The sequence below is a fragment of the Zychaea mexicana genome (assembly GCF_025766255.1).
Source record: "Zychaea mexicana strain RSA 1403 chromosome Unknown BDB00scaffold_103, whole genome shotgun sequence".
Classification (NCBI taxonomy): domain Eukaryota; kingdom Fungi; phylum Mucoromycota; class Mucoromycetes; order Mucorales; family Lichtheimiaceae; genus Zychaea; species Zychaea mexicana.
The window spans coordinates 50,226-73,760 of NW_026516766.1; the positions used below are offsets into that span (position 1 = coordinate 50,226).

At 44.0% G+C, this 23,535-nt stretch overlaps 9 protein-coding genes across 9 annotated transcripts; 2 read left to right on the top strand and 7 right to left on the bottom strand.

Annotated features, from left to right (window-relative positions):
• Positions 1 to 29: 29 nt before the first annotated feature.
• On the top strand, positions 30 to 2,177 carry BDB00DRAFT_877161 (major facilitator superfamily domain-containing protein; the record flags this gene model as incomplete). The annotated part of the gene is made up of 6 exons (XM_053127573.1): positions 30 to 91; positions 328 to 487; positions 604 to 726; positions 822 to 988; positions 1,059 to 1,515; positions 1,623 to 2,177. The coding sequence occupies 6 exons, from the start codon at positions 30 to 32 to the stop codon at positions 2,175 to 2,177; spliced, it is 1,524 nt and encodes a 507-aa protein (XP_052974954.1).
• Positions 2,178 to 2,324: 147 nt separating this feature from the next.
• On the bottom strand, positions 2,325 to 3,322 carry BDB00DRAFT_31271 (ribosome-assembly protein 3-domain-containing protein). Its single transcript, XM_053116886.1, has 3 exons — positions 3,182 to 3,322; positions 2,687 to 3,091; positions 2,325 to 2,582 (listed from the first exon to the last, which is right to left on the bottom strand). Exons 2-3 carry the CDS (start codon positions 3,005 to 3,007, stop codon positions 2,472 to 2,474), a joined length of 432 nt encoding a protein of 143 aa, XP_052974955.1. The 5' UTR covers positions 3,008 to 3,091; positions 3,182 to 3,322; the 3' UTR covers positions 2,325 to 2,471.
• A 2-nt stretch (positions 3,323 to 3,324) lies between these two features.
• On the bottom strand, positions 3,325 to 4,009 carry BDB00DRAFT_847019 (uncharacterized protein). Its single transcript, XM_053125195.1, has 2 exons — positions 3,671 to 4,009; positions 3,325 to 3,567 (listed from the first exon to the last, which is right to left on the bottom strand). The coding sequence occupies exon 1, from the start codon at positions 3,908 to 3,910 to the stop codon at positions 3,731 to 3,733; it is 180 nt and encodes a 59-aa protein (XP_052974956.1). The 5' UTR covers positions 3,911 to 4,009; the 3' UTR covers positions 3,325 to 3,567; positions 3,671 to 3,730.
• Positions 4,010 to 4,491: 482 nt separating this feature from the next.
• BDB00DRAFT_847020 (uncharacterized protein) lies at positions 4,492 to 10,180 on the top strand. Its single transcript, XM_053125196.1, has 5 exons — positions 4,492 to 4,797; positions 5,031 to 6,697; positions 6,799 to 6,934; positions 7,011 to 9,270; positions 9,336 to 10,180. The coding sequence occupies exons 1-5, from the start codon at positions 4,694 to 4,696 to the stop codon at positions 9,957 to 9,959; spliced, it is 4,791 nt and encodes a 1,596-aa protein (XP_052974957.1). The 5' UTR covers positions 4,492 to 4,693; the 3' UTR covers positions 9,960 to 10,180.
• A 539-nt stretch (positions 10,181 to 10,719) lies between these two features.
• Positions 10,720 to 12,525, bottom strand: BDB00DRAFT_932523 (uncharacterized protein; the record flags this gene model as incomplete). Its single annotated transcript, XM_053129084.1, has 2 exons — positions 10,720 to 12,071; positions 12,201 to 12,525. 2 exons carry the CDS (start codon positions 12,523 to 12,525, stop codon positions 10,720 to 10,722), a joined length of 1,677 nt encoding a protein of 558 aa, XP_052974958.1.
• Positions 12,526 to 13,544: 1,019 nt separating this feature from the next.
• Positions 13,545 to 16,048, bottom strand: BDB00DRAFT_847022 (acyl-CoA dehydrogenase/oxidase). The gene is made up of 9 exons (XM_053125197.1): positions 15,799 to 16,048; positions 15,468 to 15,691; positions 15,156 to 15,374; positions 14,958 to 15,084; positions 14,493 to 14,851; positions 14,367 to 14,371; positions 14,086 to 14,237; positions 13,707 to 13,997; positions 13,545 to 13,619 (listed from the first exon to the last, which is right to left on the bottom strand). The coding sequence occupies exons 1-9, from the start codon at positions 15,910 to 15,912 to the stop codon at positions 13,584 to 13,586; spliced, it is 1,527 nt and encodes a 508-aa protein (XP_052974959.1). The 5' UTR covers positions 15,913 to 16,048; the 3' UTR covers positions 13,545 to 13,583.
• A 280-nt stretch (positions 16,049 to 16,328) lies between these two features.
• BDB00DRAFT_772062 (RNA dependent RNA polymerase-domain-containing protein) lies at positions 16,329 to 18,214 on the bottom strand (the record flags this gene model as incomplete). The annotated part of the gene is made up of 3 exons (XM_053120015.1): positions 16,329 to 17,131; positions 17,219 to 17,475; positions 17,601 to 18,214. The coding sequence occupies 3 exons, from the start codon at positions 18,212 to 18,214 to the stop codon at positions 16,329 to 16,331; spliced, it is 1,674 nt and encodes a 557-aa protein (XP_052974960.1).
• Positions 18,215 to 18,524: 310 nt separating this feature from the next.
• Positions 18,525 to 20,339, bottom strand: BDB00DRAFT_31329 (RNA dependent RNA polymerase-domain-containing protein). The gene has a single exon (XM_053116888.1). The coding sequence runs from the start codon at positions 20,222 to 20,224 to the stop codon at positions 18,689 to 18,691; it is 1,536 nt and encodes a 511-aa protein (XP_052974961.1). The 5' UTR covers positions 20,225 to 20,339; the 3' UTR covers positions 18,525 to 18,688.
• A 156-nt stretch (positions 20,340 to 20,495) lies between these two features.
• Positions 20,496 to 23,444, bottom strand: BDB00DRAFT_847025 (uncharacterized protein). The gene is made up of 8 exons (XM_053125198.1): positions 22,871 to 23,444; positions 22,579 to 22,714; positions 22,266 to 22,382; positions 21,723 to 22,175; positions 21,579 to 21,647; positions 21,239 to 21,475; positions 20,827 to 21,165; positions 20,496 to 20,743 (listed from the first exon to the last, which is right to left on the bottom strand). The coding sequence occupies exons 1-8, from the start codon at positions 23,374 to 23,376 to the stop codon at positions 20,708 to 20,710; spliced, it is 1,893 nt and encodes a 630-aa protein (XP_052974962.1). The 5' UTR covers positions 23,377 to 23,444; the 3' UTR covers positions 20,496 to 20,707.
• Between the last annotated feature and the right edge of the window lie 91 nt (positions 23,445 to 23,535).

A 23,535-nucleotide genomic window follows, 5' to 3' on the forward strand; every position in this document is an offset into this window, starting at 1 on the left:
ACCCGACCCAGGGGCGCCTCGATGCATGCATGAAAACGATTTTGTTTTGGGATGCAGATCAACAGCCACAGTCTACTTTCTTTGTGCGTATGTGCGTATATAAGAACCCTAAACATCGCCCCCTCTCACAAGAGGGACAATCTTGTCCTCCTTTCATGTATACTTTTCTCTCTTTATCTTGACTTAATAATCCTAGTACACAACCCTATTCATCATCACCTCTCCTGAAGAAGGCAACAAAATGTCGATGATAAAGTACTACAGTTGACAGGACATCGTGTGCTCTCTGCAGTTAATATTAACTTTTGAAATATATGTACTTACTAGACTCAAGGAAAAGGTCCAAGAAAGCAAACAAGAACAAGAAGAATGTCCTTCCACGCGTGGATATGTCGATGATGAATATGACAAGGAAGCCGATCAACGACTTTCGAGAAAGATCAGCTGGGCCTTGTTTCCTATTCTGATGGGCGTAACCGTCATTCAGGTAAGTTTTTTTTCTGATATACTATAGTTCGTATGTGTAGAAGAGCTCGCTGGACTAAAGCCACTTACTATCTCCTTTGTTTTAACATACATACCGTACTTGAACTGATTATACAGTTTATTGACAAGTTCGCATTAAACTACTCTGCCGTTCTTGGACTCTACGAAGATGTCGATTTAACTGGCACTCAGTTCAGTCTATCGAGTGCTATCTTTTTTATTGGACTTATGGTGGTTCAAGTAAGTTCTCTATACCTTTTCCCTGCCAACCTGTAAACTTCGTGTTCTAAACATTTACATGTCCTACTTGTTTTGTACCTCCCCTTTTTAAAAAGATTCCCAATATATACTTATTCCAAAGACTTCCCATTGCCAAATATTTTGGGACGTTCACTGTTTTCTGGGGCATCTCCGTAGGGTGTACAGCTCTAGTAACTGATTATCCTCAGTTGTTAGCTTTGCGGTTCTTGATTGGATTCTTTGAAAGCACCAGCTTATGCAGGTAATTTATGTATATTAATAGCATACAGAAAAAGAAACATGTCAAACAAACGTCCTTTATTTTTTTTTAGTGGCTATCTGCTCGTCTCTATATTTTATCGCAGACACGAACAAGTATTCTGGCTTGGCGTGCTGATGGCCGCAAACTTTATCGGCATGTCCACCTCTGGTTTATTCGGATACGCCATTGGCTACATGGACGGTCTCGCGGGCATGCGTGCGTGGAAATGGCTCATGATCATCTGGGGCAGTATCACTGTCCTGTTCGGCATCTTGCTATTTGTGTTTCTACCAGATACACCTTATTCACGCTGGTTCCGACTTTCTGAACAAGAAAAAAAACTGATGGATGCACGCCTATTAGAGAACGGTACGGTCGTCACCCATCGTATCAACCTTGATCATATCAAAGAATCCTTGCGTGATCCTCGTTATTACTGCTACATCCTTATTACAATGTTATTTGTCTTGCAAGTGGCCTGTTCAACTACGTTCAGTTCGCAGATGATCCATAGCATGGGGTTCTCGGTAAAAGCATTGTGCTTTCTTTTTTTGCCTAATAGACATGAAGCCGCCCATCCCACCCCCATCTATTTCTCTCGATTGAACGGTGCTAATGATATATGATCCTATAGCAATTAAATTCCGTTCTGTTGAATGTTCCAATCGGTGTCGCGACAATTCTGCTTATCTACCTTGCCATATTCCTCAATCGCTATTTCCAACAATTCTGCTTCGTCATTATCATCATGCTAGCTATCACCATGACGGGTTTGATACTAATGTGCGTTGTGCCGCTGGGTCCAGCCCAAATGGCTGGTATTATTCTCAGTAATCCTGCCCCGTGTTCCGTTGTCATTGAAGCATGCATCCTCAACAATATCTCCGGATTTACCAAACGGACGTTTTTCATGACCTCGTTCCTTATTGCGTATTCGATGGGGAATTTTATTGGACCTATTATGCTGTTGGCCAGAGAAGCGCCAAGATACTATTCTGGATTGATTGGATACCTTGTTGCAGACCTGATTGTTTGTGGATTGCTTTTGGTTGTTCGGTATCTAAACAAGCGCGAGAATAAAAGGCGTGATACGTTGCAAGATCAAGGGCAAATGCCTCCAAAAACCGAGAACCGTCAAGAGTTGGATTGGACGGATGGAATGGATTTACATTTCCGTTATCGGTTGTAGTAAAGTTCCCTCTTCTTTCTTCTTTATACCCTCTACACACAGCATGTATAGTACATACCTACGCGCATGATGTAAGCTTGGTTTGAATATAATGAATAGTAATGCTTATTATTAACGTCTAGAAACAGAACGTCCTCTTATGCTAAACTTTTTTTTTCGGTTTGATCATGCTTTTGCATTGGTTGTGGTACATGTTTTTGTGATGATGCATGTTAAAAAGGTGGGGGATGAAAGATGGATGAAGGAGAAGGAGAAGGAAAAAAGAGGGTGGTGGAAGACAAAAAAACAAAGAGCTTATTCTTGAGTAGCTAATATGATCTCTTGTTCCAAATTCGAGAAAATGTCGACACCAGCTTGGAGTGAATCAATGAGGATAGGCAATTGTGAAGCATTGAAAGTAGGTTCCTAAACGATAAAGCGAAAATGTTGTTGTTGTCTTCATCTTTCAGTACATGACCTCTTACAGATATCCTTGTACTCTTTTCCCCACTCCCACTCCCCTCTTTTACCTGTCTAATCTTGTCGAGATCTGAGCCAAACGCGCGCGTCATTTGACCCATATAATGATCACTGAACTTTGGTTTGGATGCTGGCTTTTTTATCCGTTCATCTTCTTCTTCTTCTGAAGGAGATTGTTCGTCTTCACTCATCGCCTGTACGTCGTCTTCGTCGTTGTCGTTGTCGTCGCCGTCCTCTTCTTCTTCTTCTTCTTCGTCATCACTGCCTTGTTCGAGCTCTCGTACAATATCGTCGAGTCCTGAAGGATCCATTTCCTCATCGAGATTGTCAAACAAGCCTTCTGCATGATCTAAACAATCCAAGCAACCCATTTAAAAATTTATATTCTTATATAATTCGCGCGAATCCTTTCTTTTTTATTTACCTAATGTAGTAGCAGTAGTAGCGGGTTCGTCCTACGTTAAAAGGTAGACAATAGAGGGCTCCAAATTTAGTTGATCGCAATCACAGAATCCCACCGCATTCTATCAACAAAGACGCCTTACAAGAGAAGGAGAATCGGGTATCGTTGTTTGTTTCTGTTTTTTGTTTTGTTTTTCTAAAGCGATTGACTGTTGTTGCTGTTGTCGCTTTTGTCCTGCTTTTGCTTTTGCCATTGGGTTGTTTAAACTTATGTAGAGTGTGGGGGTGAAAAAGGAAAAATTTAATGCGTTGTGTGGCGGGTGTTTTTCCTTAAGTTTTAGCTGAGTTGCATACACATTGGTGTAAAGTGTCTCATATCTCAGGTTATTTCTTGTGTAGTCATGACTCTTCTGTTACCCTCGCAGGTTCAGCAAGGAGCCACATTCTTCTTTGCTGTCGTCTTGTAATAGCTCGATATTGAAAGTTAGCCATACATTATCTTTTGATGTTCTGGAACCAACGTCTTGATGTAACGTACCATATAGGAGACAAAGACATAGAAGGTAGCGGCTAATGAAGAAGTGATCTGCACCTTCATCGCTAATAAGCTTTCTACACTGTAAAAAACATAGCTTTGCCCCTGTAGATCATCACCCATTATGGGAACAAGATATTAGAGTGCACCTTATACGTCACAGAAAGACTCGATTTTGTATACAAGTGTAGTATCCTCGTATATCATACCACAAGTACAACACGTATCTGTACAAGATATGTGAGGAAGATGTAGTAGCTGTCGTGTTCTTTGGACTGCGGGCACCCAAGGTATTGGCTGTGCGTAACCCCAAAGAGAAAAAAACTGATCGAGTCATTTTGTGCTACGTCGAGACCACGCGGTCCCTTCTCTCTCCAAGACATCAACACGCCTTTGCGCTGTATAAGTAATATAAAGTGGATAAGTTAATAATGAAGAAGAAGATGATGATGATGATGATGAAATGCAAACTCAGTTTGGGGGTGCACCCAATTAAAGTGATATTCATTAGCTGTTTTGTCGTTGTTGTTGTTATTATTGTCGGGGTTAGACTACTAGGTGGCACTTTGTCTTCTTCGTTGTAGATCGATGGCACTCTATGCCCTCTTTGTTTTCAAGAGTAACAGAGTATTACTGTATAGCCTGGCACATCTTGATCTGCATTACCAGTATAGCAGAGCCATCAGCCATTGTAAAAGAAATATGGCCTGTCGTCTTTCTATTGTTCATGTTGTGTTGGAGTATAGTAGAGGATATAAACGTGTGACAGCTGGCGAGTCTGGGCGCGTGGAATGGTGCTACGTCAAATAGTTCAAAAACGTCAATGGATCATGTGAAGTAGCGAAGGGGAAAAAAAAGTGGGTCCCGTATATATAGAAAAGGCGCACGTCCTTTCTGGTTTTCGAGAACTCTTTCTTTCTTTTTTCTTCTTTACACACGCGTGCAAGGTGTGGGCTTTCTATACCATATATACCCCCTTGCTTATAGTACATGTATTACATGCTGCAGTAAACAACAACAAAGGCTTACACTATAAACAAACATCATCCGTCCTGAAGCGTCTCTTTCTCAGCCTCACAGCACCAACGAACACCCAAACAACAACAAACAACTACACACAATGGATGCTGCTGAAAATAGGTTTAATGATGAACGGCCCATTTCGCCATGGACCAGGACAATGGATCGTCTCTATTCAATGCCACCCAACAGCGATGCCGCAAGGTAAAGTGCTACGAAAACGTGTTCGCGCGCGCTCTCAAATAATTATCATATACAGACACGCACGTAAACGCGGTTGAGGTTATAATTTATAAACGCTCAAACACTTTGAACTAACGGCCCCTCTCTCTCTCTCTCTCATTTTCCTCTTATCCTACTACCAACCAACAACCCCCCTGCCTGCCCCTGCCCCCTCCCATGGCCATTACTTTCTCCTTTCTTCCAACAAAAACCAGCAGTAGCAACGGCGCTGGCGCCCGCGGAAACAATCACGCTTCTTCCGAAATGATACCGCCGCATAATAGCGACAACAACGACGACACCGAATCGCAACAACAATACAATAAAGCCGCGGCCATGACAACAGACATTCCACTTCCGCAAGAGACCGCCATTCCCGGTCCACGTCGCAAACGCAACAATTCCCTCATTCCTCCAGAGCTCATGAATGACAACAGTGAAGGAGGTCGTGAACGAGCAGCACTGGCAACTGTGTTTGGTGTGCGAGAATATACAGAATCAAAAATCTTTTGGGAACGTCAAGTCGCGGCTTATCATCAGCAACCCTCGACCAGTAGTACTTTGGAAGAAACAACAGAACAAGCGCATGGAGAGGAGGATGGGTTTGTGTCGATCACAAGTCGATCTGTGCAAAGTAATGCGATCCCACCAGCGTCAGCTTCCTTGTTGGTACAAACACCCACTCCAAGTACAAGCAAAGAAAACAACAAGCAAGCGATTACAAATCTTGTCGATTCTGCTTTCGAGAATGTCGGTCATAATAGCCATGCAAGAGGAACGATGATGGATCCATCCACATCGTCAGCGTCATTCAACAATTATACCACGACCACTACAGCCATGATACCATCATTTTCATCGTCGTCGACACATCCACAGCAGCAACCAGCAGCATCATCTACAACAACAACAACAACAAAGCCTACAGTGAGTTTCAGTTTGCCGGATATACCCGTCGTCAGCGAATTCAGCGACTTCTTTGATGAAACTGCATTCACAACAAAAACGCCTTCTCCTCCTCCTCCTGCAGCATCTTCATCAGGAGCAGTAGTAGTGACAAGACGAAATCTCGAAAAGAAACCACGGCCAGTATCATTTTCATCCTCCATATTCACTGCCAACGACCCATCCCATTACCACGAAATTGCATCTATTCCACCATCCATTACATCTGAACAACATCCCGGTCGACGCTACGATATTGCTCCTCCACTTGTTTTCATTGGCTATCCACCCGCCATTTTCGACTTGTTGACATCAGACGATGATGACCGGATCATTATGTGGGGATTAGATCCACAAGTGCTTTCAGCATCCATGGCCACCACATCAGCAGCGGGCAAGAAGCTATCCACTTTTGACTATCATCCACCTTCAACAGCATTGACAACGCCATCTCTTACTTCCATGCAATCTTCATCAATCCCTGCTTCTGCTGCTGCCAGCAGCAACAAGACAATCAAGGGGTTCTCGTCGAATACAACAACTGCATCCTCTCTCGATCCTTCCGCTGCACAACCGAATGGTAACAACAAGTCTCGTATGCCTCGATGGTCGAGCCAATTATTGCTTCCATTACGAAACAAAAGTAAACAGCATCTGCCACGACCCGACAGTGTGCTTCGATTTGGAAACAGCAGCAGTAGTAGCAGTAGTACGGACCCTAATTATTATGGGGATAAGGAACGAGGTGGATCCATGTTGTTCAAGTTTGGTCGGAGAAGTACGAGTAGTAATGGCAGCAAACGAGATAAACAACAACACCGCCAGCATCGTCGTGTGATTGACGACGATCAGGCTTCGGTGCAGTCGGTGGATGTTCCCAAAGTCATTGAAGCTGCGACGGTCGAGAAACTTGTTGAAAAGCTGACAATTTCATTAGGTAAATTATTTTCTGCAGTTGTTGGAACCTGAAACTGTCAAGTTTATCATCAAGTGTAACGTGCGTGTATATATCTAACCGCTGGTCTTACAAAAAAAAAGATTATACGTTCATGACCGACTTTTTCTTGACATACCGCACATTTATTTCGCCTACTCAACTGTGCAAGCTGCTTATACTGCGATTCCGATGGGGTCTAGAAAGCGAGGAAGCACAAAGAAGTATTGTTCGCGTCAGGTAAATATAATCAATTCATTGGCCAACGCTCAAAAGAGAAATATAACACTAATCCTTTTTATATATGTATATATAGAACATTTGTGGTGATGCGCCATTGGTTATTGAACTACTTCGTACACGACTTTATACCCTCGCGCGACTTACGTATCATCCTAACCTCGTTTCTCAACTCCCTACCGTTCCATCCTTTAATCAAACAATCTCCCCGGGACCAGCGGATCGTCAAGAGTCTAAAACGAGTAGTGCGTCGGCTTAAAAAAGTATATTATCTCAGCTCGGCCGAATCGGAACGTGTCAAAGTCATTGCCCCGCCACCACCGACCCAGGAACAGGAACGGGTGGAAGAAATGGTTCGGGCCAAACTGGCACAAAGCCCGATACGACGCAAGACCGCCATTGTAAGCAGTGTCAATATCAGTGATCGGCACCATGGGAATATGGCAGTACAAGATACCGGGTCGGCGCCTGTGGTAGTGGTAGGTAGTGTGCGTAATACTGCTACGGCCACCGGTGCGGCTGCTGGTGTGGAGCGTGCATTGACACCCAGTCATTTCAATGGTGTTAGCGGCAACAGCAACAACGACACTGCTGGTATGAATGGTGGTAGTGGTGGTCACCCACCCATTCGACGGAATGTATCGAGCACGTCTATCACGAGATTTGGAAGACATAGCAAGCAACAGGATATTGAGGCGGTCAAGGCATCCTATCTGCGTCGGATGGAACAGCAAAAGAAGGCTATGGATCAGCAAGCACACGATACCGCCACTTTACCAGCATCCGCCGAGGGTGCTGACTTGTCTTCTCAAGCAAGTGTTGTTACGGATGACTCATTGGAAAGTGCCTTGTCGCCAGGAACAACGGATGATGAGTTGAGTCAAGACGACTATTCGGAAGATGAAAACGAAAAGACAACGACGACGACGCCAACAGAAGAGCAATTGGCGATCCGGTTGGAGCGCGAAAGACGAAGGCGGGAAGAGGAAGAAGAGCAAAATCGTGCCGAGTTTTTCTCTCCATCGTCGGCTGTTTCAGGGGAAAGCTCTTTGTTGGCCAAAGTGCCCACGTCTTCGGCATCGATTCAAAGCGGTTCTGAACTTGTCAACAAGCCATCGACATCACCATCAGAGGAAGATATTGTACAGGAATTATCTGTGAACGATCATCCTCGACGTCAGCCGTTAGAAGAGGCTGCCTCTGTCACCGCGCGAGCACGACAGCAACAGCAACAAAGCCCAGTAGCCGCACAGAGTGACGTACCGGGAACAACGACCAAGACGCCGACAAAGCGAAATGTGAAGGAAGGGTGGAAGTTTGCTTATCCACAACAACAGCAGCAGCAGCAGCAATCCACGCGACGGATCTTGGGTCCAGCTCGTGACACCCACGTTCATCCTACTGAAATTGTGAAAACTAGCAACGGCCAGTCGCAGCAACAACAACAACAACAGTCGACCGTTAACATCGTTGCCCAACAACTACGTGCTGGAGAGGGTAGCCAGGTCAGCGATAGTGTTGCTGGTGAAGACGAAATTAACGGCAGTGACAACCAACTACAAGCTCGTCGTACATCAACGATCCAAAGACGGAAAGGACACAGCGGCCCCGTGTATCTCAGTCAACTTGCACGACGATCCATTACATCGGGTGATCTTGGTGGTGTTGAAGGAGAAGAAGAAGAAGGACCCGTACTACAGATCCAAGAAGTGGACACGACGACAACTGAAGGAGGAGATGAGACAACAACAACAATGACTGCGAGTGATAGTAACAAGACGCATCAAGCACGCATGTCGGTTACGTCTGCTGAAGTCGGATTGGGGACACCACCGCGAACACCTCAACGCATTGTTGAATTGGACTTGCCCAAACCTCAACTCATGAACAGCAATGCACCTTCCATGACAACAACACCCTCCATGATGATGCGTAGATCATCCGACCATCCAAGATCGTTTATCCTGTACTACCGATCCGAGCGTATGGCGCGTCAGCTTTGTTTGGTCGAAGCGCAGGTGTTGTTGAACATTGATTGGGAGGAAATGGTACATTGTCGATGGACCAAGATGGGCAATACGGATGCTCTGGATGATATGAGCGAGTTTACTGCCGAAGAAGAAGAGGACGAGGATGATTTGATTGAGCGTGATCGGATCAATTATACGCGACGGACACGACAGATGCGTTTGGCGCGTGGCGAGAATCATGGTGGTATTGAACAAGTCATCAAACGGTTCAATGATGTTTGCCAATGGGTTGCGAGCGAGATTGTGCATACCCGAGCTTTGGATGAGCGTGTCAAGGTGGTCGAAAAGTTCATCCGTCTTGCTCAGGTAAAAGTTACCCCAGGATTATGTAACTAATAAGAACTTACTCATGTGTTTGTTTGTGTAAACAGAAATGCAAGCTTTACTGCAATTTTGCCACATTGGTGCAGATCCTTCTGGGTCTCCAATCACCCGCCGTATCTCGACTGAAAAGAACATGGGACCGCGTCGGATCACACGAGATGCGCATCCTCGACCAACTCTCTGCTTTCACCTCGCCCATGAAGAACTGGAAGAATATTCGTGACAGCATGACCCAAGTGGCCGAAGACTACGGCATGTCCCCTGTCGAAGTCCAAATCGAAATGCCAGGCACGAACCACCACGCATTCACAAAGACCAAGATCAAGATCCCCTTTGGTGGCTGTATCCCCTTTCTGGGTATCTACTTGTCGGATTTGGTGTTCAATTCAGAACAGCAGCCTTATATCCAGCCAAGTCATGACCATCATCGCATTTATCAGGCCAACAATGTCACCAACTCGCATTTCACGTCGCCCGTTTTGAAGCAACCGTTGGTGAACTTTAGAAAACATCGGATTACTGCTACGGTCATTAAACGTGTGCTGACGTTCCAGAACTTGGCCCGTCGGTACTCGTTTGAACGGGATGATGAGGTGTACTTTTTGTGTGCTGAGCTTCATTCCTCTAATGCTGATGAAGTTCGCAAGCTTAGTCATGACATTGAACCTTGAATGAAAGCAGAAAAAAAAAGTAATAGTAGTAGTTCTATATAATACATCATTGTAGTAGCCCTTTTTGTTTCTTTGTCGTGTACTTAATAATTTTCTTTCATGTAGAGCATATCCACTCCCTCTCATACTATTATCTGTATATCTTATACCATACATATATAATACATATTTTCTGCACCAACGCAATCGTGCTGTTTCAGCTGAAAAAGTCGCTTGATCTGCTGTTATAAAAGATAGGGAAGCAGTTCATTGCAAGCAACCGCGTGTACGAAATCATGTCTAGCGAACCCACTGTGGTCATTGAATAACTATCTGCTAAGAAGACACCAGATTCAGGGGTCTATCTACATTTCGTGATTATGTTCAGTATTATTCATCGATGAGCTATGCGCCTGTACTTGTATGATTGTGTACTTTGATCTATATAGTGTAACTTATATGGTATACAATAAAGCTATGGTACAGGTTGCCAGAAAAGCATCATTAGTCAAACATACAGTATCTTGTTATGTATCAAACATCATCCAGTAGGCCTATAAAACAGCATCAAAAAGGATAGAAACGGGAAAAAAGAATCACGTCAATGAGTATTTCGACTACCACGATTGCCCGACTCTCGTTAACTTTCAACCCTCAGTAACTTCAATCTTTTCAGAGATAGTTTTATACGGGGAACCTCTGTGTGCAAAAACGAAAACTTCCTTTCATGCATTCTTCAGCCTAGGATTAATCCATTACACAGGTACAAAGTATAATTTGTTTACTTGGTTCTTTTTCTCTGTCTATATTCTTCATGGGTGATGGTACCCCAGTTGTCAAAATGAAATCTCCATTCCTGTGCCACACGATCCAACTTGTTCAGGAACGTTTTGCCTTGCACGGATTTAAGAACGTTGGACGGATTCCAGCAGGTTTCATCAAAACTGAGCTGAATATTTTGCATCCGCTTACCCGCTTCCAGCATAATATCGTAAAACTTGATCATATGGGGCACAAGTGTTAAAACAGTACCAAGAGGATGATCAATGATCAACTCGTCAATAACATTGTCTGAGGAAGCAATGGCATGATGCAGCACATCGGGATCGAAAGCTCGTACCGTTCCTATAATGCCAATCTTGCGCAGTGTCGTACGGCGTGATTTCAAGAAACGAACAAGCCCTTCTTCCGTTACATCATAGGAATCCTCCAAAATGAACTCTTCAACCGTGTAGGGTACACCAAGCAGCAGATCATCGGTGAAAGGGCCTAAGTCTTGTATATGTAGCGACCGGAGATTGGGAACACAGCGAGGTGAAATGAACTGTTGTATCAAATTCATTGCGTCTGCGCTGCCGTGACGTACAGTCAGATGTGTCAATGAAGGACATTCGTAGCGACATACTTCTCTCATTAACTGGTGCTCGGAAAACGTGTTGCCCGAGAGGTCGAGCCGTTTCAAAACGCTGTGCTGGTGTTGGACAAAGTGATGCAATAGGAAAACACCCATTTGGCGGAATAAGTTCACAGAGTCATGTAGCAAGAGATCCGTCAAACCTCCACGCGTTGTTGCTGCTAGTCTATTGTCTATGAATTGCTGGTGCGAAGATTGTAGTCGTTGTCGTCGCGGTATATCACTTTTTCTTGGAAGATGCAACTTAGTGATATCAAATTCACCAGGATGGTCTGTAAAATACGTCAATAGAAGCGACGTTAACCGTGGACAATGCTGACCCAACAGTGAAGCAAATGCTGGACCAGTAAGCATGTTGATATCGGGAAATAGTAGTGCAAGTTGTTCCAAATTGGGTGCCGCTTGAAGAAACGGTTCTGGGTCAAATTTTCTATTTACACCGAGCGTAAGTTCCGTCAAATGAGAGTTCTTGATCGATGATGGTATTGTCGGTGCCCACTCTTCCCGATCATTGAGATTTATCGAAAATACAAATGTAAAGCTTGTCAAGTTCGGGCATTGTCGCATGAATATATCTGGCGTGACATCGGTTTTCCATCGGGTAAGTATTGTTTCGTTGCGGCGTGGAGGAGCAAAATAGATGCGAGTCAACGTCTTGCCGCATCTGTCAAGTAAAGACCTGACGATGTTTTTTGTAAGGCACTCTGACCGCACGTGAACTATATGAATATTGATCGTTAGTATATAGGGAGCAATCATCGCTGATAGTTTTCTACAAAGCTGGTGTGCGGAACAGAGTTATCAAGACATAGTAGATTATGTAAAAGCGTAAAGAAAAGAAACGCTACCATCTTGGATCGCATCGCATTTTAGCTCTACCAACAGAAATTTGGCTACGGATGGCCAACAGTCTTCAGCAAACTCTCCTAAATGTACGCGTCTAACAGATGATGCTTCGATATAGCGCCGGTAAGGTACCAAGTGAGGCACTATAGTATGCTGGTCGTCTGTCGACAGGTTTTGCCACATATCGTGTCTGCACAAAATCATGGCTTGCCAGGATTTACAAACAGTGCTACACCGTATTCGCTCTCGAAATGTCAATAATGTCAAAATGGGATCTTGAATTTCAGTTGGTAAGGATGGTAACCGATTGGTCTCATTGATCGTCATGACTTTTGCGAGTTATTTATTAAGTAGACAAAAAAGAGGAGGAAAAGGTAGAACAGTTTCAGGCTAGCAATGCATCTATACAGTATGCATTGTTTTTAGGTGACGCAAGTTTTGTTTATAAAATTGAATGTGGCGCATCAATGATCCCGTAGTGTGCACACGATGACATTCTCCCTACTCGGTATTCATCATGAATCTAAAGTAACTCGCAATAATACGCGCCCAAAATCGCGTGTTACAGTAACAAGAATCACCAATGTCAAGATTGTATGAAAAGTGGCTATGCTTATTGATTAAGGTTCCTGATCAATATCGTCAGGTACACAAAGTGCACATGATTCGATAGAAGGGTGCAATCATCATTAATACGATGCGGAATACTTTATTCGTGTGTGCTGAGTGCTGTCCTCATAGTACTACCACTAACAAAACTGGTATCTGTCTAGTCCTACTGTTGATAAGCAAGATGGTGTTTTTGCGAACAAGTGGTAGGCAAATAAAGCGATATTATATATGCAGCAACGGACCGGACGTGATCAGCCTTAACACAGCTTATTTCTTACTTTCTATGTTATTAGTTAAAAGGAAAACACCCTATTTCACTTTTAATCTTTCAGTGGGGTCGGCGGTTCGATGTTAAAAGAGGTAGAATACCTTACAAGGAAAATATACAGTATGCGCTATAAAGTCGCCATCTAGTATTCATTTATTCTCTACAGAAAAACGTCAGCAAAAAGATCATACACATCCACTGCAACAAATGATGAACTCAGCTTTTAATCTGATTACCACCATTCCCTGAAGCACATTGTAAAGCAATCAATGTTGGCTACGGACTATGATATCACGCACCGCAACCATAAATAACCTTCATTTTTTTTTCATATGTGAATATACCAAAAGGTATAATAGCGAAGCTATTAGATAGACACTCATACTTTAGGGTATCACATTGATCACCCTCCAAAATCTGCTATATATGATCTACTTTTAGCTGTTTTTCTTTATTTTGTTCTTGGATATGATTATACTATACACATTTGGAGGTTTGTTTTTTTTTACAATCTAGCATCAGCTGGGAACTTCTTCATGGCCTATTATTTTTTTTATAAAAAGGTTTGGGGGATGTTAGAAAGTTTACAGCAGTCTTTCGCAAGAAGTATAAAAAACTGTAGTATTACCTGGCGCACACCCAGATCAGCCATGATTTCCTCAGAACCACCCAGAATGGCATTGAATTTGTACGTGCGTTGTAAATCTTCAATGTATTTACCCATACCAGTCTTGGTAAGAGCACGGCCACCAAAGATCTGACAAGCTTCATCCGAAACATCGTGCATCATACGGGTAGCATGGAATTTCAAAAGAGCAATAGGACCAGCCAGTTTGTCTGCTTGTTCGGCGTATTTCATGTGGTTCATTTGATAAGCAATATTTTCGGTCCATGTTTGACAGCTTTCGACACCAGCAATCTAGGTAGAAAATTGAAATTTTATATAAGGTAAGCCACTCCTTCTCTCTCTTTTCCTACTCGTACGGATGTGTTGTATAATTTCTTACCATTTTGGCGAGCTTGTTACGGATGACGGGCTGGTCGATTAAAGGCTTGCCAAACACTTTACGCTGCATAGCCCATTTGAAACATTCTTCAACTGCGTTGCGGGATACTGCAACAGGTTGTGCAATAAGCATGAACCGCTCGTGGTTAAAGTCTAAATTAGAGAGGAAGTGGGGGTGGGGGGCATTATCTGGTTAGAACTCTTCGGTTGTGCTATATATACAGTCGTACATATATGTACTTACTCTACACATCGGATAGCGAACCCATAATGATAACAACCTAGAATTAGTCACCCTGTATAAAAAACCATCCTGTTTTCCTAAAAATTTCAAACACTTACAGAACTAAGAAGAAAGATGTTAGGCGCTGTTTACTTAATCAGAAAAACCAATTTTTTTCTACTTACAGAACAACACGGAAACCTTGATGCTCAATACCAAGCAAGTTTGCATCTGGGACAAATACATTTTCAAATGTGACATAGGCGGTACCAGCACTTTGCGAATACGATGTTTTGATAGGCTTGGTCTCCACACCTTCTTGGCGTTCAATCAAGAGCATGGAGATACCCTTTTCAGTTCGGACGGCAGTGGCGAAATAATGGGCGAAACGACCGGTGGTAATCCATTTCTTGACACCATTGACAACATAACCTCCTTCCACTTTTTTAGCAACCGTGCGAATACTGGCGACGTCTGAACCGGTATAGGGCTCAGTGATGGCCAAGGACATGCGCTTTTCGCCAGATAAAAGCAAAGGCACCAACTGTTGTTGTTGTTGTTTTTCCATTACAAAATATTAGAGTTAATATGGGTGCCTTTTTACTTCTACGTTTTCGAAAGACAAACGTATAGAGAATAGTATTACGAACCTCTGCCTTGAGTTCAGGCTTGCCATAGTTCAAGACGGTAGGAAGAGAGATGGTCATACCACCAGTTATACCGGCAACCAAACCTGGAGCTCCCCAACGAGCAAATTCTTGATGAGTGATCATATCACTATGAAAAAATTACGGTTAGAATAAATTCCTCCCCCCAGGAAACGAGTAGGGTCGTGTAACTCTGCTTACTGGAAATAATCGAATTCAGTGCCAGGCACATTGCCAGGCAACATCAGTCCGTGTAACCATGGGCCAGGGCCAACATGAGCAGCCAAAAGATGATGCGCTGCTAACTTTTTGACAAATTCGTCGGAAGGGCGATCGCCAGCACTGTCGCATTCTTGTGCCTCGGCCTTTAATTCATCACAGATTTTACGTAGAGCAGCCTGATAACGGAAATGCGAGTCGCTACACACATTAAATAATACGACAAGAAAACGTTATTACCATGTCGTGGGCATCATACCAACCCGGCCCCCTACCACCCTTCAGCAATCTTACTTGTAATAAGGCGACTTGTATCCCATAAAAGCACTCATTTCAGCATACGGCACCGTCGAGTTATCACCATGCTGACGGATCTTGATCTGAGGCGTTTCATCAGCAAGAGTACCGATCTTGTATCGCTTGTATTTCAGCAGCACTTCTTGACGATGCAGGCCATAAAAGGCTTCGGTGGCGTCCTTGCCTGCGTATTCAAGAATAGGAAAGGCACCGCCCGGATGCTAATATGATTTCGGTTTGGTTGGTTGATGAATGATACATTTGATACAAAAGTAACTCTTTCATCTTGCTTGTTTTCTTCTTCCCCAAATCCATTCCATAGTAATACCATGTCAATGAAAACGCTCATATTGTAGACGTCAGTGTCGATAATAATCCAAATATCTTCTTCGGCAGCATGACGGCTAACTTCTTCACGAGTGTATGTTTTGAGTTCGACCATGGTTGATTGCGTGTAAGTGTGCGCGTAGAAGTATAGAAAAAAGAGTAGGGGGTTTGGTTAAAATACTGGAAAGATTGAAAGAAAAAGGTGTGGAAAGGAACAGAGGTTATGATAATACCGTTGCGGCATTTATTTTTGCGGGAGGGAAAAGGGCTTCTTCAATCTATTCATCCGGATTACAAAAGAGGATTGACTATTTTCCCAGGGAGTGTGGGGTCGCCGGAAAAATTGTTTTGGCATCACGTCAAGCGAAATGCATTGCGTAAACTCCGACCATATTGAAATATGCAAATCACAAAAGAAAGAGTGGATAAAAACAACACGCTACTTTTTATTTATCATCATTCTGTGAGAGCTACAGTGCAGAGAGAAGGTTAGCATGCTCATGTAAAGATAAACACACTACTAAGCAAGTACTACGGTTCATATTCGGATCCGTAGTCGCTTTCCGAGTAATCGTCATCTTCTTGGTCTGACGGAGGCTCACCCGGATCATACATTGCAATGACATCTTCTGCAAACGTAGGATACGCACTATTGGTATTACTGATACCCATTCGCTTCCTTGCAAGTTCACACAAAATACTCTGAGCAACCCAAGGGAAACTCAACAGTTCCTCATCGTGGGTGTTGTATCGTTTGTCAAACTGCTTGCCTTCCTCGCGCTGTCGTCTTTGCTCGTGGGGATGATATGCGACATAATACCACGCAGCGGCCTTGGCCTCCAGATCCTCCTGTTTCATTGCAATATTTTTACTCGCAGAGAACTCGGTATGGTACCAACGGGTCTTCATTCGCATCATGTCCTTGCGCGCCTGCTGTTGTACTTCAAACAACCTTTCGTTGCGTCGCTTGTGCATCCACTTGATGATCCAGCCCGACATGATTTCTGCCTCGCTGTTGACGCCGAATCGGCCCATCATGTCACGTAGCTCACGGTCATAGTAGCGTTTTAAACGTCTCGCTTCGCCAATGTAACTTTCCATCCCTGGGACTTGGATGCGTGCGTCATAATAGACACCATCTGTATTCACGTCCCATAACGTGTCACGGTATTCTCGGTACTTGATGTGGCCAATCCTGCGGAATAGTTTGCCCAACGCCTTTTCCGACTCGTAAGATGGTTTGTCCTTCTTCTCCATAAAATCTGGATATCTTTGGTTGGGCATTGTCAAAAGGCTTGGATTGGGCTCAGCTGGCACGCCTGTTTTTGCAAAATCTGTATGACCAAGTCGACATGATTATTAACACTGTTCTGGAGTCTGTTGAAAGTTGCAGAGTACGTTAAGAAAAAGAAAAAAATTACCGACAGCCATGGAGTGGTACTCTGCTAACTGTATGCATCCAAAGTCAAACACGCCATCGGGGGAGCGATCTGCTTTGGCAAGATGAGCATTTGCGATTTGGCCAAGGTTGCTTAGCTTAATAAAGCTGACAAAGAACTCCTTGATATGATCAATAGTGACTTCATCTGCTAACGTAAGAGGCTTCGGTGCCGTGTAGCTCATTGGGATGATGTTTCGATAATCAGGTGGAGGAAACAGTCTTTTGTCCCAGATAACGCTACGCAGAGAAAGAAAATAGTAGTCCATGGTATAACCATCATGATACATAGCAAAACGTATTAAGAAAATATCTCCTTGACAGCACAGCCAGACAACAACGATTTCGTTACTAGAATTACACACCTGTAGCAATCGCCATCCAAATCTCCACCTGAGCACATGCTTGGGATATCTCGCTCACCTTGAGCTGGGAACACGACGACATTGCACAAGTCGCGTAATTGAGGGATATCGACGGCTTTCAACATTCGCACATCACCAGGATGCAAAGATGGTGAACGATACACCAAACATTCGCCTGTCAGCGTCTGTTCGTTGTAATCGCCATCAATAAATTTACAAAAGATTTGGTTCTCCTGCAAGGTATTAGTCTCATCCAGTACGCCCATCAAAAACACGCCTTTGATGACGGGGATGCGAGCCTTTTTCCTTGCTTCCTTGAGTCGAGCGACACGGAATGCCTCGAGTAAGTTCTTGATGTACGGATCGCGACGTTGCAAAAACCCAGCTTCAACGATCTTGGCCATGGCATGTTGAATACCGAGTCCATCAGCCGTTTCGCGTAAGATGCGAGATGCTTGCAACGGATCTGTCAACATCTTGTCTACATCATGGACCATGTCGTCGAGGATATCCAAAAACACAGAATCAGGTACTTTGAGTGAGGATAGAATGCTGATCAGTTGGCGGTTTAAATGTGCGCAAGAGTAGTTGGCCGTATGGTTGATCTCTAGCATTTGATACTCGGATTCAAACTTGATCTGGCTCGGTCGCAGGGCAATGGTGCCTGGTCTCATACGGTCATTTTCTTGAGCATGGACTGTGAGGACTCCCTTGGCACCGCCGAGTCGAATCTGGAAGGCACTTGGGACACGCGATCGATTCATTTTCTTGGCCACGAGCTCGGCCAAATCGGGAGCGATCCGGCCGACGCCGTCAGAGAATGTAAATCCATTTCTGTTCGTAACGTCTCTAATGTGCGTTACTTGATCCGGGGTAAGCATCGTAATCGGTTGGGTTGATGAAAAGCACTAAGATAGGGTAGCATGAAAGTACATAAGCGTTACCAATTAAAGGCGAACTGATACAGTGGTCCCCCGTTAGGATCAACCTCGAAGGGGGTCTCAATGAGGGCTGAAAAAGATGAGGGTGATCTTAACGGGGGGACCACTGTTCCCCTAACAATGCCTCCCCCTGCATGCATTCTCATCTTAGAAACCAGTCTTTTTCTTTACCTGACCCATACGCGCGGCATGTTTAGCAACCACCCGCTCATTCCGAAAATTTCCCATCCACTGACGAATCCTGTTTGCATCCAACAAGCTACCATCCTCCTCCATGGTCGTCGACGAGAAAAACCAACATCCATGGGTTCTCAGTTGCGAACTCGAGAACGCCAAAAACTCATAGTAACGATCCCCGATGCGAATCCCGTCCCTGATGATTTTGAGGATCCTGTCAAACAATTTTTCACTAATCAAGTGTCGCGTGGATGCCGTATTCATCAACGTCCCCAACCCTTCCTCAACAAACGTGACCCGTAAAAACCGATCATCGTAGCGCCTGAAATGTCGAACCACGCGGTTGGACATTTCCGGTTGTGGGAGCTCGAGCACAAAGGTTGTTGGTGTCACCATGACCTTGTAAACATATGTGATGTGGCTTCTGCGCCGGCGGCGCCCTCGGAGATGGCCGAGGCCTAACGTCGATTGCTTTTGCACAAGTTCTTGGAGTTTTTCAAGTGGGTGCCATACCCGCTCGTCTTCTCTATAGCACATGAGCTTGAGTGCATCGATGGCGACAAACGGTGGTAGCCGGCACAGAATTGTGTAAAAGTCTTCGGTCAGCGCGTTTTCATTTAGACGGTAGCTCGAAATAAAACTCTCGAGTGTGTAAAACGCCTCAAAGTTTTTGATTCGGTTATAGCGTTCATCATGACCGACTCTTGACTGTGATGACGGTGCTGACGATGATAATGATGGGTGTGTCGACAATGGATCATGCTCGACTCCAATTTTGACACCGGGCGTAATTGGACCCCGTGGGATGGCCTTGTGTTCAACAAGTTTCCTGATTAATGTTTTGTAACACGTTCGGGCTTTTGTATGTGTAGACATGTGGAGCGTAAACGTCACTCGATAAGCGGTCCATTTGCCGAGTGGATTGGCTGTAGCGGCCGTTGATGATGACGGCAAGGGCGAGGATGGCGGCCCATTGTATCCAGTCCCGATTAGAGCGACATGAGAAGAGACACCACTGTCGAGATCAACCACACGATACCAAGCACTTTCTTTACGCCCGTTTCTAGACCACTCTAGCCAGAATCGGCCCGGGTGCTTGAGCATCATTGTGAGCGCCGCTTGGTTGCCGCTCGTGTCAATATCTTCGACAACGATTTCACCGTTGTTGTTTAATGTATTGAGCTTGAACTCGACCTTGTATGTGTGCCCTGCGTGTCCGAAATAGATGGTCACCAAACGGGTGTTGTAGTTGTAGCTGAATCGGACGTTCGTTTGTGTGGACCATTGCCGGACGAAGGTGGTTTCCGAAGCCATGTATCCCATTGAAAACGAAGATGCAAACACCGTACAGGAGCGTCGTTCGCCTCCGAAGTGTTGTCCGTGCATCGCAGTTTGCAGAGAGTTGAATAGATTGATATCCATGTCATCATCGAGCGCAAGACTGCTGAGCATGCGTGCTATGTTATTCACGCTGTTAGATATACGAGCCTGTCCCATGTCACCCATGGTGTCAGATAAACGAAACAAAGGGAGAAAGTAAAAAACAGTAAAATGGTAGTATGCAGTGAGCAGTGAGCAGAAAAAAAGTTAAAGTAGGAGGAAAGAGAGAGAGAGAGAGACACCCACAAGCAACCTTAATTTTACTGGTGCGTTTTTTACATATCAGTGAATAATTATAGCAGCGATTATTCTAAGCTCTATGCGCGGGCAACGCTCATGCAAAGAGCACAGCGGCGCGCTGCTTAAACAAACAGCATGATACATTAATAAATGGCATGTGAAAGACCGATGGAAAAAAAGCTTTATATAACGAATAGGATAATGTAGATGATGACGTTGATAGAAGAAATAATATTCACAGAAAGAAAAGCAAGAGAAGAAAAAGGGCTGTTGGTATATGAAATAAGATGATGGCGGTGAGAGAAAGGATAGTAAGACGACAAGTATAATTAAAGAAGAAGAAGATGGTATACGAGTTTTAAACTTGTTTCACATGGGAATCTCATCGAAAGAATAAGCTGAGGACTATAAGAAAAACATAAATTGCAATACTCGTCAGTGCTTCTTCTTTCATTAACACATATGTAGCAAGATGTTAAGGTCCTTACTATTGAGACATTCGAGCTACGTTTATCTTGGATAGTCGTAGTCGTAGTGGTAGTAGTCGTGCTGTTGGTAACGCTGTTATGGTAAGAAGCATCGTCAACATCGTCATCGTTGTGTGACCTAGGCGATGATGATGACGACGAGGACGAAGAGAGCGTTGATGAGGACGAAGTTCCGTTCAGCGCGTCTTCTTCCGACACCACTTGTTCTCCTTCGTCATCATCTACCTCTTGGAGCTTCTGTGGTGAATAGTACAGACTGTCTTCATACGATCGCTGCATGTTGCGTGTGCAAACTGCGACGATATCATTTTGTAATTCGGCCATGTCCACCTCGTTTGGCTAAGCACAACAGCATGTTAGTTTTCTAATTGGCGTCCCTTTGGTTCTCACGAAAAAAGGACACAATCTTTACCGGTATGTTAATATCCAAAAACGTCAATGTGTGATTCATCTTGATAGATATTGATAGAGCCAAGACACCAGCCATGGTGATGTGTGGATTACGTGATAGATCAAGACGGGACAATGTTGAATTTTCGGGTAAACATTCAGCGAGTGCAATTGCAGCGCTGGAATCTAGATCTGTCCCTGCAAGATTGAGTTCACGTAGAAAATGGTTTCTTGACAATGCTGTCTTGATGCTTTGAATCTAAATATGTGCATGTCCTTAATAGTTAATATACTTTCGATGTATCGACACATATAAATCCTCCACTCTCTTTTCTCCCTTTCTCGCTTATTAGAAAACATACGCCTTCATCGGATTTGTTGGCTAACGGATTATCCGAAAGGTCGAGTACTTGTAAATGATGGTTTGAAAGCTATAATAGATAGTGTTTGTTGTCAGTAAAAACCAACAATACTTGTCCTTTCTTTTCCCGACCAGTGCCACTTACCAAAGCTTCGGCCAATCTAGCACATTCATTTGGATATATCTGACAGTCAGTCAATATCAAATGTGTCAACGAGCGATTGTTGTATAATGCTTGGGCAATAGATGCGACAGCTTGCTGCAAGTAGTTGCCAGTCAAATCCAATTGCTGAATCCCGCGTCGTGGATATTCACCCGTTTGCCAATACATTTCGATCGGTTCGTCATTGATCAACATGGCGGCGATCCATGGTGCTGCATTTTGTGAAATACGGTTGTGGCGTAACGAAAGGTGGTTCAATGATATGGATTGACGGACACCGCCAGCCAAGATCTCGATCAATGGTGCTTTTAGCGAACAATGGTCCAATATCAACTTTTGTAATGATGGGGCGATATGGACTGCGTGAGAAAGGTAACGTAACGCTCGTTTATCGGGTACAGATCGAGATAGGTCTATTGATTTGATAGCTCTTGACTACAAAATTCATGTGTGCAGTTGTTGTTAGTGCGGCACTGTAGTAAAAGTAGGAGGGTTCATAGTTTGCAGAAGACAACAATAGGTTACCTGGCTAATATAGATAGAAATGTATTTGAATCCGTCGGCCTTGAAGGCATTTCCCGCAAGTTTTAATTCAGGGAGTCGATCGGTGATCAGCAAGCTATGAAGCAAGATTCGAACAGTCTATAATAGGCATCCAATGCTGTGATTTAGCCACCTGTTATTTTTTGTCAAACCTTTCCCGCAAGTAACCCTCTCTCTCTCTCTCTCTCTCTCTCGTCTTTCTCCTGTTGTGCTACCATCAATCAACCCAATCACTGATGTCGTAATACCAACCCCCTCTCTGACCCTTTGCTGGCTTCAAATGAATGATAATTACCTCGTCGTTCATACCACAATTGGAAAGATCAAGACTGCACAGACCGCAATTTAACATGAGGATATCTGCAATTGGCCCTGCTTGTCTCGAGTCGATCATTTGATTTGCCAAGTTAATCGTCGTTAAGCGTGAGAAGCTTCTTTGATTGAAAGAGGCGGGGAGAAACATATCATTTTATTGATAAATGATTTTCATTTTCGAGTTTCATATTAGTATAGATAGAATATTTCCCTGTCTGTCTCCCTCTTTTTCTCTTTCTCTCTCTCTTTCTCTTTCTGTGTTAAGAACTCACCAACTAGAACGTAGCAAATCCATAAAGCTTTCCAGTGGTTGTTCTTCACGAAGTCGACAAGCTCGTTCATAGTATTTGGGCAATTCCCTGCAACTGCTAATGCTTGTTGACTGGTAATTAGTGTCGAATTGATCGTTGTCGTTGTCGTCGCCTTGTTGTTGGTCATCTATAAACGTCGTTTGAGAAGGTGACGATTGTTGACTAGTATCGGTCAACATGTCGTCCTTGTCATCCACATTGTTGTAAAGAATATACTCGGTCGTAAGCTTTCTGACGGAAAAAGTCACTCGTTTCAGCTCTTGTCTCGGCAGTGCAGGAACTGCATAAGGATCGCTACCGTCTGTGGATGAATAATATAGTTTGGACTGAATGCGGGTGAGCCAGGAACTGGTCGAGCCGGTTGAGGTAACGGAAGGTGGCTTCTTGGCTGGCTTTTTTAGAATGCCCTTGTTCATGGTCGTGACAGTATTGGAGCGACTGTTGGCCGTTGTCGTCGTGGTAGTCATTGACCTTTCTTTTTTTTTTTTCGTTCCAATAAAAAAAAAGGAAGAGAGAGAGGGTGGGTTTGTGTGAGGGATTCCGCCCACTCAACTTTTTGTTACAGAACTCATTTACTCAATTAGGAACAAGTAACCCCCGCTTTGTTTTACGAAGAATTTTTTCTT

Coding starts and splice junctions, on each gene's coding strand:
- BDB00DRAFT_847019 (XM_053125195.1), bottom strand. CDS start 3,910: ATGACTCGATCAGTTTTTTTCTCTTTGGGGTTACGCACAGCCAATACC.
- BDB00DRAFT_847022 (XM_053125197.1), bottom strand. CDS start 15,912: ATGGTCGAACTCAAAACATACACTCGTGAAGAAGTTAGCCGTCATGCT. Junction 13,998..14,085: donor GTAACAAGCTCGCCAAAATG/GTAAGAAATTAT, acceptor TTTTCTACCTAG/ATTGCTGGTGTCGAAAGCTG. Junction 13,620..13,706: donor CTGATCTGGGTGTGCGCCAG/GTAATACTACAG, acceptor AAAAAATAATAG/GCCATGAAGAAGTTCCCAGC.
- BDB00DRAFT_847025 (XM_053125198.1), bottom strand. CDS start 23,376: ATGACTACCACGACGACAACGGCCAACAGTCGCTCCAATACTGTCACG. Junction 21,648..21,722: donor CTAGATTGGCCGAAGCTTTG/GTAAGTGGCACT, acceptor TATCTATTATAG/CTTTCAAACCATCATTTACA. Junction 20,744..20,826: donor GTAGCTCGAATGTCTCAATA/GTAAGGACCTTA, acceptor TTTTTCTTATAG/TCCTCAGCTTATTCTTTCGA.
- BDB00DRAFT_847020 (XM_053125196.1), top strand. CDS start 4,694: ATGGATGCTGCTGAAAATAGGTTTAATGATGAACGGCCCATTTCGCCA. Junction 4,798..5,030: donor CCCAACAGCGATGCCGCAAG/GTAAAGTGCTAC, acceptor AACAAAAACCAG/CAGTAGCAACGGCGCTGGCG. Junction 9,271..9,335: donor AGTTCATCCGTCTTGCTCAG/GTAAAAGTTACC, acceptor TTGTGTAAACAG/AAATGCAAGCTTTACTGCAA.
- BDB00DRAFT_31271 (XM_053116886.1), bottom strand. CDS start 3,007: ATGGGTTGCTTGGATTGTTTAGATCATGCAGAAGGCTTGTTTGACAAT. Junction 2,583..2,686: donor ATCTCGACAAGATTAGACAG/GTAAAAGAGGGG, acceptor TTTATCGTTTAG/GAACCTACTTTCAATGCTTC.
- BDB00DRAFT_31329 (XM_053116888.1), bottom strand. CDS start 20,224: ATGGGTGACATGGGACAGGCTCGTATATCTAACAGCGTGAATAACATA.